Source organism: Xiphophorus couchianus, chromosome 8 (assembly GCF_001444195.1).
Source record: "Xiphophorus couchianus chromosome 8, X_couchianus-1.0, whole genome shotgun sequence".
In the NCBI taxonomy this organism is placed as follows: Eukaryota; Metazoa; Chordata; class Actinopteri; order Cyprinodontiformes; family Poeciliidae; genus Xiphophorus; species Xiphophorus couchianus.
In genome coordinates, this window is record NC_040235.1 from 25510582 (window position 1) to 25525181 (window position 14600).

The 14600-nt window shown below is 40.0% G+C and overlaps 1 protein-coding gene and 1 long non-coding RNA gene across 3 annotated transcripts; both read right to left on the bottom strand.

Annotated features, from left to right (window-relative positions):
• Positions 1-3750: 3750 nt before the first annotated feature.
• Positions 3751-4318, bottom strand: LOC114150043 (uncharacterized). Its single transcript, XR_003596655.1, has 2 exons — positions 4272-4318; positions 3751-4187 (listed from the first exon to the last, which is right to left on the bottom strand). It is a non-coding gene; the product is annotated as an uncharacterized LOC114150043 (long non-coding RNA).
• Positions 4319-8111: 3793 nt separating this feature from the next.
• On the bottom strand, positions 8112-14389 carry tmed2 (transmembrane p24 trafficking protein 2). Of its 2 annotated transcripts, XM_028025750.1 has the most exons (5): positions 14031-14389; positions 10637-10829; positions 10496-10513; positions 9539-9646; positions 8112-9444 (listed from the first exon to the last, which is right to left on the bottom strand). In XM_028025750.1, exons 1-5 carry the CDS (start codon positions 14208-14210, stop codon positions 9320-9322), a joined length of 624 nt encoding a protein of 207 aa, XP_027881551.1. In that variant the 5' UTR covers positions 14211-14389; the 3' UTR covers positions 8112-9319. The 2 variants fall into 2 exon arrangements, with proteins under 2 accessions (XP_027881551.1, XP_027881552.1); XM_028025751.1 differs by lacking the exon at positions 10496-10513 and having other exon boundaries at positions 14031-14388.
• Positions 14390-14600: the final 211 nt, after the last annotated feature.

Sequence of the window (14600 nt, forward strand, 5' to 3'; positions counted from 1 at the left end):
CTAAGTCTACCAGATGCAACTTACAGCACTTGAGAAAAGTTTAAAATCTGACACAAGAAAAACAAAATTAAGCCTGTTTAAAAATTATCAATCTGACAAAAGAGAAACAGAACTTGTGACTTTTAAGTGCTGACACTTCTTTGGTTTTAAGTTTTTGTTTGTACTTGTTGTGGTTTGTGTGCACAGTGCATCTGCAGCTCAATCAATACACTTTAAATTCAAAATTAATTTTTGAAAATTAGAATTTTGTATTATAATTTAATTGACATTCATTGTTATGTTTCCAGCTTACTCACAACAAGTACGATTTTTATGCCCATAATTAAATTTTTACTGTTTTTAAGAAAAATTACTCCCTGTCAATTACTTACAAACTACAATTAGGTGCTCAGAATCTGATCGGGGAACCTTTGTTGATACTGCAATGCTGGGGACATGTATGTTAGGAAGCGAGGGGTTTTTGGTTTTCTTTGGGCCTTGTTTTTTTTCCCGCACCTTTTCCAGTCATCCACCAGAGGGAGCCAGGAGGACCTCGCTGCAACTAACAGAAAGGGGCGGGGAGAGACCGCTGGTAGTCTCATACCTTATTTGGAAATGGGGCCATTGCACTCCGGAAGTGAAGGGGGCGCTATTTGCTATATTGTATATATTATATAAAATTTTGCAAAAGTAAAAACCAGATGTTTACTTCATGGCACTCTGTTACCAGGAAACGCGCTCATCCCTTAGCAACAGCTTAACACCAAATGTTATTGTTAAAAAAACATAGGATTTTCTAAAATTTAACTTTGCGTCAAACTTTGCGTAAATATACGCAATCTTTGTCGCTGGCGTGAAAATGTGCGGCAACCACGCAAGCTTTCTCTGTGGACAATATCAAACTACAAAGCGCCAAAACTCAACTAAATACACTGAAATCTGACTCCATACAAAGGAGCATTGAATCCAATGTTTTCTCATGATTGTATTGTTTTATTGATTAAAACGCAAACTATTCAACCAAACCAAATTTCTCCTCAGAAAATAATCTACCGCACAAAAAACAGAGGACCGGGAAAACCTCACTCGAATGTAAATAGTAAATATCCTCAGTTCAAAAAACATAGCATTTCTTCCGCTCTTTTTGAAATGTCTCAACACTCTAATTGTTTATAAATCATAAATGCTTTTGAAATACTACTTATCTGCTCAGACACAAGAAATGTATAGTAGGTAAATTTTTTTCAAAAGTTAAAATCAGAGATTTACTTTTTTCACTTCGTTACCAGAAAACACACTCGTCTCTTAGCAACAGCTTGACAACAAATATTGTTATTATTGAAAAAACAGGATTTCTTCCGCTTTTTTTGAAATGTCTTGACACCAATTGTTTATATATCATAAATGCTTTTGAAATACTACTTATCTGCTGCCGTGAACGGTTATCTTTTATGAAGAACTCCACATAGACCCGTTATGCAGCTCGTAGAACTCTGTGTGACTGACAACTACTGGATGTACAGCGCATGCTCATCAGTCTGCCCCCGGGCTACGGAAGCCTCACTGGGACATATCACTACATCTGCTGAGACACAAGAGATTTACAGTAGTAGGTAACTCAGATATTAAGTACCACATAGTCATTGGGTATTCTAGAAATCAGCCAGCTTACAGAAGCATTCTGGACAACATTAAAAGTTATTTCTGAAGAAATGTGTAGAAGTCGCCATAACAGGCTTCAGTCACCAACATGATGTACTAATGAAGAAAGAAAAAAAGCAGCCACTATGTCATTATTTAGTGTGTAGAGACAGAAACATTTTGGGTTAGCTTTGATCGCAATAGATCAAGCCACCGGGCCAGCACAGCCACTTTCCCATCATGCCGTCTAAAGCCAAAAACGTCGAGAAAACGACTCCGCAGCTAAATAATGTTTACTGAAATGGCCTTCAGATTTTTTATTACAGTTTTAATGTTCGGTTAACCACCCAACACCTCGTGCTATGCCTTCTTGGCTAGCGTTAGCTGCTAACACCTAAACAAAAATACTAAACCAAGTATTTTGGACGGTAGGACTCAGGTTCAGTCCTACCGTCCTGCAACTTTTAGATGCATCCTGACTGCAACAGACCAGGATCAGCTCTGAACTGACCTGCTAACAGCCCTTTATTTGACTCAGGTGTGTTGGAGCAGAGGCTTCTGCCGGTAAATCATTGTTATGATTTCTGGTTTTTGTGCAAATGAAATAGTCAAAAGTTGTTGTCATGGCGACGGATTCTTTAAGCCAGCTGACTGATGGTGTGCAGCAACATGTGTGGGGAGGAGCTGTTACCATAGCAACAGCAATGCCAGGGTTTCCTTTTTAACGGGTTTGAAACGGTTCTGACCCGGTTCGTTGGATTTAATCGTTTTTTGTTCGTTTTTTTTAACTTAGCTTAAACTAAGCTAAGTTAACTTAAGTTAAGCAAACTTAACTGGTAAGTTACCATGTCGTGACAGTTTGTTATGAGGCAGATCATCTGTGAAAACAATCAATCTCCTCCACCTTCTCCCTGAATTACTATTACTGGTCACGTTCTGGCCAAAAACAACCAATCACAACCAGGAGGAGGGTCTTAGCGCTGTCAATCAACTTCATTCACTTGCTACTAAATGTGCTAATGGCGGAGAAACAACTTATCATTGCTGGAAAATAGTTTAACTGCCATCATTCATAGCTATGCTAACTAGATTGAGCATTCACAACAGGCTGCGTTAGCTGCAGAGCAAGGGGAGGGAAGAGGAGCAGCCACATGAGATTGTGATTGACAGCCCTAAAACCCGCCTCCTGCCTCTCATTGGTTGTTTCTGGATAGCACTGGGAGAAAGCAGAGGAAATTGATTCTTCACAGATTATCTCTCATGCCATGTTGTCACAACATAATGACAGTTTTAACAAATATGTAAAAAAAAAATTTTTTTAAATAAAAGTTACGTACTACAGCTTTAATTTCACTTAGGAGAGGACGGGTCTGGAGGGACTTAGAGCTGCTGCTGACTGACTCATCTGTTGTTAAGTGGTAAAAGGCACAAAGGACACGTTAAACACATGAATATCTTGGTTATTTATTTAAAAAAATTTTTTGCCTTAATTCATTAAATGCTAATGAATTTAGGGTTAGGGTAAGTAGCGCCCCCTTCACTTCCGGTGTGCCATGGCCCCATTTCCAAATAAGGTATGAGACTGCCAGAGGTCTGTCCCCGCCCCTTTCTGTTTGCTGCAGCGAGGTCCTTCTCTCTGATCAGCACCTGGGAACCGCCCCACCAGAAGATGGTCTCCTGGCTCCCTCTGGTGGATGACTGGAAAAGGTGCGGGAAAAGAAACAAACCCCACAGAAAACCAAAACCCCTCGCTTCCTAACATACAGTTCAGACCAAAAGTTTGGACACACCTTCTCATTGAATTCAATGAGGAAGTGTGTCCAAACTTTTGGTCTGTACTGTACATGTCCCCAGCATTCCAGTATCAGCAAAGGTTGTCCGATCAGATTCTGAGCACCTAATTGTAGTTTGTAAGTAGTCGACAGGGAGTAACTACCTGTCAACCTATGTAGGCACTCCCTGTCAACTACAACGATTTAATTGACAAATTAAATCATCAATTTAATTGTCAATTAAATTGACGATTTAATTGACGAGAATTAAATCGTCAATTCTCTCACTTCAACCTGGGTCCACCTCACCACCCCTACAACCGCAAATCATGACAGAAACAACAAATCGGGTTAATCGTGATTATTCAACTATTTAAATAATAGGCAACTAATTCAGACGGACAATATGCTGGCAATTTTATGATATTTCCGCAGTTGTAATAAAATCCTGAGTGGTCGATGCCCGAGACCATCAAAAAATGCTCTTGAAACCGATCTCGACATCAAGACCGGTCTCGAGTACTACAACACATGCAAGGCCTATGCCGAAGCCTATGGTGAAACATTTTAGGAGAGACATCTCACTCAGTGGCTGCTCTGAATCCAGCTGCCTTTCCTTTTCCTTCTCTTTGTTCTTCAGCTTTTCGGTCAGCTGTTGCACTTTTCGCTCCAGAGCCTTGGTTTTTTGAAACAATTTGACAATCTCCTTGTCCATTTCCTTAAACCGCTTGTCGAAGTCAAGCTTCATCACCGCAAGTTGAGTCTTCAGCTCTTCGGTTTCTTCCACGGCCATTTCTGGACAAACAAATCACAAACAAGCAATGTGGTATGACGATAAAACATCCTGGAACAAATGTTCAATATTTTCCTGGCTGCTACCTAGAGTTGATGTCACAAATTGATGTAACTGCCTCAGCAGAACAACTACAAAACTTCTGAAGTTTGAATAAAAACATTTTGTATTTTCTATTTCAAATTGTGAAACTAGGAAGAAAGCTGTATAAAAAGAAAATATTTTACCAGTTATCAATGAAAATATGGTAATTGCTTTTGAGCCAGTGATATTTATCACATCATATTTAACATGTCATATATGACATGAAGGTTTTAGGATGGAAACTTAATCTGACAGCTGCAGTTACTGAAATGTGTCCCTGTAAAACACACTGTAACTTATCTAGGTGTTAAAATCTCCATAGGTCACAGGAGCAGGTAATAATTTTATTCTCGTTTGCGAATCCGTTCAAAAGAAATTCAGCAGTCGGCCAGCGAGGGATTTGAATATTTACGGTAGAATGCTATTAAGGAGAAGAGATGTTAAGGGCGCCATATGTTTTTTCACCAGTAGATGTCAGTAAAGCGCTCTGTTCTGATCTGGACAAGATTCCCTTGAAGTTTTTTTTCTTTTCTTTAGAAATACCGCACAAAAAATAGAAAATAATCTCTTCTTTTAAATTCTGTAGCTGAAGGAGGTTGAAATGTTTTGGCATTTACTGTCTTTAATCAAATATTAAAAATTTATTGGATCAAGAGGTTGTTTTTAAAAAAATCATAAAATAAAATAAAAATAAAAAGATCGAACTTTCATGTGGAATATTTTCCCAAGTCATCTGTTCAGCAAACCAGGCTGTCTAAATTTGTTGTTGTGTTGTAATTTTTCAGTTAGAAAACATCCAGTCCAATTAGCTCAGTTTCTACATAAATCATTACTTCTACGTAGCTGAGTTGATAAAAAATATTAATGTGATAAGCCAGTTACTCGATAGTAATTATATACATTGATATTTATTTAATTAGCAAATAAATAAAACACAAGATCAAAAGAGCACACAGAGCATGCCCATTGTTCTTTGATTGTTTTAGTTCAAAGTGGCAGCTGTAGTGTCTGCCATGATGGGAGACATTACAGCTTTGTGCTGCCTGGCTTCATGCAGGGGGAGGGAGAGTGAGAACAGTCATGGTGAGCGCCTTGTTCTTGGTTACTTCTTGCTTGTTGCTCTTTGGTCAGTGTTCATAGTTGAGCGTTGTTTACCGTCAGGGCATTGCCTCAATTGCTATGTTTAATGGTGCAGACAGTGGTGATTTCTGACATGAATGATTTGGGCAAATGCCCAGGGCGTCATCTTTTTAGATAAGCAGGAACAAAGAATTTATTCTGCTTTTAATATTGGTAAAATGTATTTAAGCTCTAAGTATTTAATATCTAGGTGTTTTTATGGGAATGTGAATCTTTCAGATCAATTTGATTAGCAATTTTGATCATATTTCACATTTTATTGTGTCATGTAGCGTGGGGGGGCCGGTCTTGGTCTTGACTCGGTCTCGGACCCTAAAAGTCTTGGTCTTGTCTTGGTCTCAGGTTAGGTGGTCTTGTCTACAACACTGCCTCACCGCACATCACTGTTGTGAATGGTTTTATGAACAACAATAACATAGATGTATCTCAAAAAGAATTTGGATTGGTCATTAAGCCTATCCTTAAAGCTTCCATTCATTCCTACACATTTTCTTAAAATAGTCCTGCCTGTCATTGCAAATAATCTGATTAAAATAGTAACTCATCCCTCTCATCAGGTGTTTTCCCCCCCCCGGCTTTGAAAACAGCAATTATCAAACCACTGATAAAAGAGAACGATCTGGACAAATCACTACTGCAGAATGACAGGCCGACCTTTAACCTCCCATTCATCAGCAAACTTATTGAAAAAGCTGTTTAAACAGTTAAATAGCTTCCTAATGATAACAAACCGCGGTGACATTTTTGAGTCTGGTTTCCAGGCTCACCACAGTACTGAGACTGGCCTAGTCAAAGTTTTCAGTGACATTCATCTAAACACAGACTGTGGAAGAACCACAGTTCTGGTTCTGTTGGACCTCGGTGCAGCTTTTGACACTGTCGATCATGACATGTTACTGAATCGACTGGAGAGTTGGGTCGGGCTCTCTGGTCCAGTACTCGTCTGGTTCGAATCTTACATAAAGCACGGGGATTTCTTTGTTTCAGTAGGTAACTTCTCATCCAGGTGGACAGACGTCAGATGCTTGGTACCACAAGGTTCGGTCCATTAATGAGCCGATGTTGTATCAATTTTCCAGACTTAAATGTTGATGACCTTAATAGGTTTATTTGCTCTCACATTGCTGAGAAAATCAGCACTGAACTATTCAGAGAACTATCTAATGGTGTCACTTCGTGTCAACTTAAGCATTTTGTCAACGGAAATTAACGTTAACTGCAGTGAGTCATTGCAACCAGACAATGTGTTATCTGGATAAGAGCTCAAATGCAAGTGTCTTGAATGATAAAATAACCAAATAACCAAATGCTACATCCACCAATCCTTTTGCGATTTTTGAAAAATTGATATTCCGATGACAATTGTGACTCAACATATTGTTCTGGTTTAATCAGCTCATTCTTAGTCACTTCATACCCGTTCACTTTCAGTTCAACTCCGCAGTTTGTTAGTTTAGTGTATATCCAAAAGCTGAAAACTAAACCAGCTTTAAACCAACATTTATTTTTTTAGATTTCAGGTGTCCTAAGGTGTTTTTATATAAAATTAAACTATAATTCTGATTTGTTCTTCTGTTAGGCGAGATGTTGCACTTGCAGATGTGTACGAGGTTCCTACAGGTCGCCTTGCGTTTATCGCTCTGTGTTTGTGTTTTGTTACCCGCAGCACTGACTGTTGTTGGGGCAAAGGTAGGGAACAGGAGCAGAGAAAGAACGTTCCTTCATGGGTCCAGATGTTGCTGCTTTCTTATGTGGACAATGTCTTTGTCCTATGTAGATATGCTGATGAGCCTTCAGTCCTGTTCAGTTACATTATAATGCTGTCGATAGCAACTGGGAAATGGTGCCAAAATTAAAAACGGAGAACTTTGTAGCATGAATTTGATCTTTGGAGTTTTCCAGAAAGTAGTATTAAAATCTTATCCCCTCATGTTTTAGGTATCGTTAGCAATGACCGTTGGTGACCTACTCTCCTTGTGGAGGGCATCTTCTGGACAGTCTGTCCATGATTCTTTAGCTGGAAGTCATAAGAATAAAACAAGAACAGAACCACTTGGATTACTGAGGGGTTTTTTCCCCTCCTCAATGAAGCACCAATAAAAGCACAGGCATTCAGTCTCAGGAACTGTGAAAAGAGGAGAGCTACACCGATCCTACATTAGTATTCATCCCAATATTGAAAAATATTCCAGATCTGGTATCGTGACCACGTGCCGTAAGGGCAGATCTATCGTCTAATTCAATGCTGCTGCGATCTGAGCAACATCATGTTTTATTTTACAATATATTTAAAATTCATAATTTCATCTCTGCACCATTTAAAAGGTTTGCTGCAGTTTATATTTACATGTTTGACCAAAGTAGTCAGACTATTGTTTTTGTCCGTTTCAGTTTATTTTACATTGGGTGTTAGACTCCTAAATGAAGTTGTGTTTTTTAACATGCTTGACTGAACTTGTTTATGTGTGCTGTACTAGTGCAGCAGATAAATGTTCATTACATTTATGTAAAAAAAAAAAAAAAAGAAGTTTTGTCATTTCAGAACCAATTTTCTGTATCAGATCGGTATCGGCCGATACCAACGCAGATATCAGAGGTTCAGTATCGAGTGAAAAAAGTGGGCTGGTGCAGCTCTAAACAAAGGCAAATCTTTCTTCCTAGAAATTTGCTGCTAAAAGATGTTTTAAAAAGACAAAAAGTCATACAGAATATTGGCTTTATTATGAAACCTGGGGCATTTGTTCACAGAAAGCCATCCTACATTTGTACAGACCCATGAAGCAGGTTGTTGTTGCAGTCACAAAAACAAAAGGAGACACTGTGTCCGGAGCAGGCCGAGGTCGCCAGAACTGTTTCAATACAAAACTGGAGCATGTTTCGTTCCACGCAGCGTTCAGTGACCGTAGGAACTGCGGCTGCATGACACTCAACATGCTCCAGAAACAAAACATGGAATATTGTTGAAAACGGTATTGTTGCGAAACCCAAACCCTGACAAGAATTCTAAAAGCAACTAAGCCCAACAAAAATATATTAAGTGTACAAACCCCCACCCGCCCCCTTTCCACCCCGCCCTCAGTCAACGTTTAATATGGATTTCATTCATTCAACTTTGTTTTTTGAAGCCGTCATCCAAACAGCTCAGTTAAAATCTGACCCTCAACGTCCTGCAGTCGCGTTTTAAACTGTGTAAAAAGATACTACGTGTGTGAACAAGTGGCCTGGTCGGATTTAGTTAAATACACAGGGAGCAGAGACGAACCTCCATAAAAATGTCCACCGAGTTCCCCTTTGGCATGTTCCACTTTCAATCCAATAACAGTGGTAGAGGTTGCCTCACTTTTTTAAATTTATTTTTAGAAAGACCAGCTGCAATATGAATCCTTCAAACTTCAAAACACGAGTGGAGTTAGTGAACTTTGACCCTAGGAACAACCCTCCACCTCCCAGATACTGCGTTCCAATTGAAATCCTACATTCCCCCTGTGGTGACTCCGCGCACGCGTCCTGAAATCTCTCTCGCGTTTGCGCTTGCGGAAGCCTCGGCCGTTTGCGCCAGCGAACGCTTCCTGGGAAAGTGACCGGCGCTCAACTAGATTTTAATCAAACCTCAACAAAAAAAAAAAACTGGTAAACCCAAGAAGAGAAAGAAAAGAACTAAAGAATCCGACATCTACAAGCAGACTCTTTTGGCCATTTGTTTTCAAACATACAATTATTGAGGGAATCAAGCAGGTAACAGAGCAGCAGCAACAACAACAAAAAGTCATCAGATCAAATCACGTGTTGGCTTTTCTCAAAACGGCCAGTCTTGTCTTTCAGTGTGGAAATAACTGTCTTGGTGTTGGAGGGGGGAAAAAAAAAAAAAAAGAACAGTGGAGGACACACAGGGATGGATGGATGGAGGGAACTACACCACTCGTCGCACTTCGAAAAATCTCTTCAAGTAGTAAATCTGTCCAAGTGTCATGGCCACCAGAACGAGGGCTTCGAAGAAGGACCACAGGACCACCCTGCTGTTTGTGTTGTCGTTAACTAGTAGAAGAAGAAGAAAAAAACAGCAGACGGGACGTGAGGATAAATTTTACTGCACTCATCAGACCAAACGGCTCTCGAATTGCGTTCTTACCCGCTCTGTGTATCCTCTCGCGGACCTCCATGTACTCCTGCTCGTGCTTCACCGCCGTCATGGCGACGGCGAGCTCGTTGATCATCTCCTCCAGCTTGTTTTGATGAGCTGAAACGAGCAGCGAGCGAGCCGTTAAATGCAGAAGGACGACGTGCACAGAGGACATGCGGCAGGCTTTTACGCGACACATGCAAAACCTTCTTGCATCCGAGACACAATTCCTTTACGTCGACAGTTCGGTGGAGGAGTATTTGCCCCGCTTACGGATTTCCTCTGCCTCACATTTAAATGATCGCTGGCAAACTTAAATTAAATAAATACATTTTTAAAAAAATCACACTTGGATAACCTGAAGAAATACAAAATGGACAGACACCTTTCAGAAAAGAGAACCATGCAAACAGTGAAACATGATGGTGGTAGTATGATGGTCTGGAGCTGCTTTGCCGTTTTAAGACATGAATGACAAGCTTCAAGAGGTGAAACCATGATATTTTTTCTCTCTCTAGAAGAAAAATCCTGAAGTAAACAAGTGTTCAGGAGTTTATGCAGCAGCTTCAACCCAAGCAAAACGGAAGGCTTCAGAGTGTTTCGGTCACTGTGTGAACTTAAAGCGGATCGAGATGCTGCAAAGTAATCTTAAACTGACAGTTCATGTTCATCGGTTCATTTCTGTCCCATACTCTTTAGTAACCAAGAAAGACGAGCTAAACCCGTTGAAATCCATAAAAGAAGCAAATACTTTTTCATAGCTCACCATTTCTCTGATACTCACAGTGCAAACAGTCAAACCGTTAAAAAACAACAAAAAAACCAAACATTAAGGCTGCCTCTGTTGCAAACAACATGTAATATTAGTTTATAACATGAAAACAAGACTGGTTAGAGAAAACTCCACGGTGCATCGCAAACGTCATACGACAGTTTTCACTTATTCTGCCCTTTTCTTTTTCCTACCATCCCAGCCGTCACCACCTATAAAGGAGGGAAATTTACCCAAAGAAAAGTCAAAAAAGAAATTCAAAAGATCAAATCTTTGAAATAGAAGCAGCGTCACAAAAGACGGGCCATGTAGTCAGACATGGCCGATCCAAGTACCTTCCGTCTCCATGTCCTGGCCTTTCGGCGCCTCTCCGATGTCGATGGTGAACATGACGATCTTGGGCGTCATGGTGGACATCTTGTTGCTGAAGCAGAACTTGTAGGTTCCGTCCATGTGTGCAGCCACAGAGTATTTCCCACTGGACTCTCTGTCTCCTTTGTAAATCTGTTTACCATCAGGCCCCGTTATCTGAAGAGAGAACGATATCTGGGTAAAAAATATTGAAAGGGTGCAGAGTTTCACCCAGAAAACTTGCTAAGCCCGGTGGTAGGGGGCGCTACTGTGTTTGAGTTAAACAAAAAAAACAAAAAAAAAAAAACTCAAATTGTGTGAAATAAAAACACCTGACCTCAGTCTCCCTACACATTCGCATACTGACCACACTATGTTGCCATTGTGCTTCCAACCGTTTCACTAACTAGAGACTTGTTAACCCGTCTTTATTTGCCATCACTGTTACTGGTGTACAAACAAATATAATGAATAAAAACAACACAGCCTGGTGGGGGCAGTAAGGCCTGGTGGCCCGCCAGGCTTATGAAACCCTGTATGGAGCAGATATCTGGTAAATTCTTTTTTTGACTATTTTTATTGCCATTGTACATCCACAAAAGCACAACAACACTTTCAAATAAAGGCCCACTCACCTAGAATCTCAAAATAGATCATCAGTAATGTTTACACTTTATGGAAGGTTTAAAAGAAAATAACAGGGAAAAAGTGAAGTAGTGAACCCATGTAACACCACTATCCATCGCTGCTATGCCTTAGGCATAAATGCCATTATTTGGATTTCTGGTGATCCAAATCTTTAGAGGAGATAGAAGTACTTGTGAGCTTTAACCAGAGCCTGCGGTCTCTCACTCTTGCGATAATATGATGACAGTGTCTATATTTCTCCTAATCTGCGCTTCCATCGATCTGAGTCATTAAGCATTTTGTGCAATGTCTTCTCTATCTGATGAGAGCATCTGCTGCCAATAGACTGTCCAACTGGTAAAGCATTACAGTAATATAAAAGATGCAAGTTCCCAATAGTTGGCATATATTGGCCAACAACTACTACTCCAACCAGTCAATTGCGACATGAATATTGCACTCCGGTGTCATGCAGTATTAGGAGGAGTACAATGGGGGGTTACCCTTACAGAATATTTTAATAGCAATTTATTCCAAGTTTTAACATCTTATAAATATAGACCAATCAGCATAGATGCAACTCTGGTTAATAAATTATGACTAATGGAAATGGGTAAGAAATTGATCACTTTATCAGAGGGAGGAACTCAAATCAGGAATCATTACATGCCATCATATTGATCCTCTACTCGTTTCAAATGAGTAGAGGACTCCACGAGTTCAATCTCACTTTGAAGCTTCTACAATACAAGATCACCTCCAAAGAGTGAAACAGTTTATGTATTTCTAACAAAAACATTCCACATAGCCTTTTCAGCTGAGCATGATGTCCTTTAGTTGACCCGAACCAAAGCTTCAGGTCAGCGTTTTGTAATGTAAACGTCACTTTTATACCAAGAAAAACGAGTCTAAAGTGAAAATCCAGCTGCCTGTTGCATTCAACCAGCCGTAGGAATCTCATATCAGAGCATGTACTGCGTCCATGGGAGTCCATTCAACGACAGGTGTTCCCACCTGTGCATAGCTGCGATGCATTCAAGTGCAACCGGTGAACTGAATTGTCTCTAAACACCCTCCAAACCGATCAAACCATTTTATCATCAAACTGTTCATATTTTTATTCAGATTCCTCAACAACAAACTCAGCCACTTTCAACCAAATTTATTGTTGTATTAGGGCTGCACAATAAATCAATAATACATGTATTGCAATACACAAGTGATATCAGCAATAATACGTCTCATAGAAAGTTTAATGTTCAATTTATAGATTGTTCACAGAATACCAATCCAGAACCGCACAGCATTCTGGGGGATGTAGGCAAAAAAACAAAAAGAAATCTAATCAGTCTCTGATTGCACCATTAAAAGCCTCTTATGTATACACTTAAACACTGAATGAAAAAGTCAGACACGAAGTTCTGAGATGAAAGTTTTCATGAAACTGCATCAAGACATGTTGAGGGATGAGAGTCATTTACGTTGTGAGAGGGAGTTACATTTTTTTTTTTTTTTGAAGAAAATGGCTAAATGGAGTACAGGACAGTTGCTCTGTTTTTCCCTTTGACATTTTAATCTCAACATGGAGTTGGACATGGCGGCCTCTGTTAGAAAATCTCAAACTTTAAGTAGAGATCTTCACTCCCCAAGGAAAAACACGGAGCCTGCCAATCCAGTACCGCTGGCTGTGCAAAATGCAAAAACAGGAGAGTTAAAAATGTCCCATTTGTAATATTTTTTTCTCCCTTCAATAAACGCCACAAATAAAAAACACCAGAAACAGCACAACCCTGTTCAGCAGAGAGGCAAGATTTCAAAAGTATACTCTAATATCCATTTATCTTGGAGCTCAGCATTGCCATGTATCGATCTGTGGAATCCATTAGTCTGCATGCTTCTTTTTTTGTTGTTTATTCATTTAGTACAGGGTTATGCATTTGCTCAAGCAAAAAGAAAACCATCACAATTTAATGAATGTATAAAAACTAACATTATCCATTTTTTTCTTACGTAAAAACGAACGACTGGATAAAGAAGGTCTTACTGACCCAGAGCAGGAACAAGCAGGTGAACCCAGTGGGTGGGTCAGCTGCCAGGTCAGGTTACTAAGCAAATTTTATTTTAAAGAGTTTATTTCTGACTAAATGCGAAATAAACTGTTGTTTTTCCAGAGGTGTCGTTTCTTTCATGTCTGATTTTGAAGACCTTTCTGCTTGCTTCTCCTGAGAGACCTGGCAACCCTGACTCGATTTTTACCAAATCATTGAGAGGACGACATATGGCAGCTGCCAGGGGGATAAAAAATTATATATATATATATATGGCTATTTTAATTAGAAGCAGGTCTCTAGAACAGTTGTGGAATCACAGCTCAACTCTATTTTAAACTTACAATTCAAAATATACTCCTAAATACTGTATGATATGGTAGCCTAGCCAGATATAATGCTAAAGCTGCATCCAATTTATCAACCCTGCATCGCCCTTGCAATGTCTTAACCACAACGGCCATTTTGTGATATATACAACGAGATAAATGTTCATATCTTGCAAATGACTAAAATGCCACGAATAAATCCGGTTCATAGCTACTTTACTTCAGCTGACGTTTCACAGCGAGACGGCTAGTCGTTAGCAGCTAACGTTAGCACAGGGCCTGTCGATCCAGTTCGGAGTTTGAAGTAGTAATAGCTCCACTTCGTACACAATACACGATTATGATGGTTGGACGCACTTGAAGAAGCACATTACCTCCACGTCGATGTCCAGGAAGCCTCCCTCGGCCACCTCGAACATGAGGCCCATCTTCGTGCCAGAGTTGACCCGCTCGTAGAAGCACTCCTCAGCATGAGCATCTATGCTAACAAAGTAGCCGGACGCGGTAGCACACAGAGCGGCCATCAAGACAACAAGTTCTGAGATGGTAAACATAATTGAAACGACGTGCTGAAAACACCAACGCTATAAGGAGTGTCTCCCTTTTTTTCTTGTTGTTTTACAGAACAGACAGGAAAACTGCCGTGTTTCCAGGAGCGGACAGTTGGAACAGGGAAGGAGCTCCACTCTACAGCCGTGTTCCGCTCTCTGACTGCCACGTACGGTTTCTTAAACGGCAAGCTGTAAGGGCCAATCTTTACGGCAGCGCCTCAGGATGAGACGCTTCACAACTTAGACGAGAATTAATTTCCAAATCACAATCGAAAGAATTCAGACGAAAATCTGGAATACATTCAGTGTGATCTAATGTAAGTCATGATTAAAAAGCAAGTTAGCATGCAAAACCTAAACAACACAATGTTCTTTGATAAATGCTCTTCAAAT

What these genes read in the sequence shown, in the direction of transcription:
- tmed2 (XM_028025750.1), bottom strand. Translation starts at nt 14,210, where the DNA reads ATGTTTACCATCTCAGAACTTGTTGTCTTGATGGCCGCTCTGTGTGCT. An exon ending in TCCTGGACATCGACGTGGAG is followed by an intron (nt 10,830 to 14,030) that starts GTAATGTGCTTC and finishes TTCTCTCTTCAG; the next exon opens with ATAACGGGGCCTGATGGTAA. An exon ending in CGAGAGGATACACAGAGCGG is followed by an intron (nt 9,445 to 9,538) that starts GTAAGAACGCAA and finishes TTCTTCTACTAG; the next exon opens with TTAACGACAACACAAACAGC.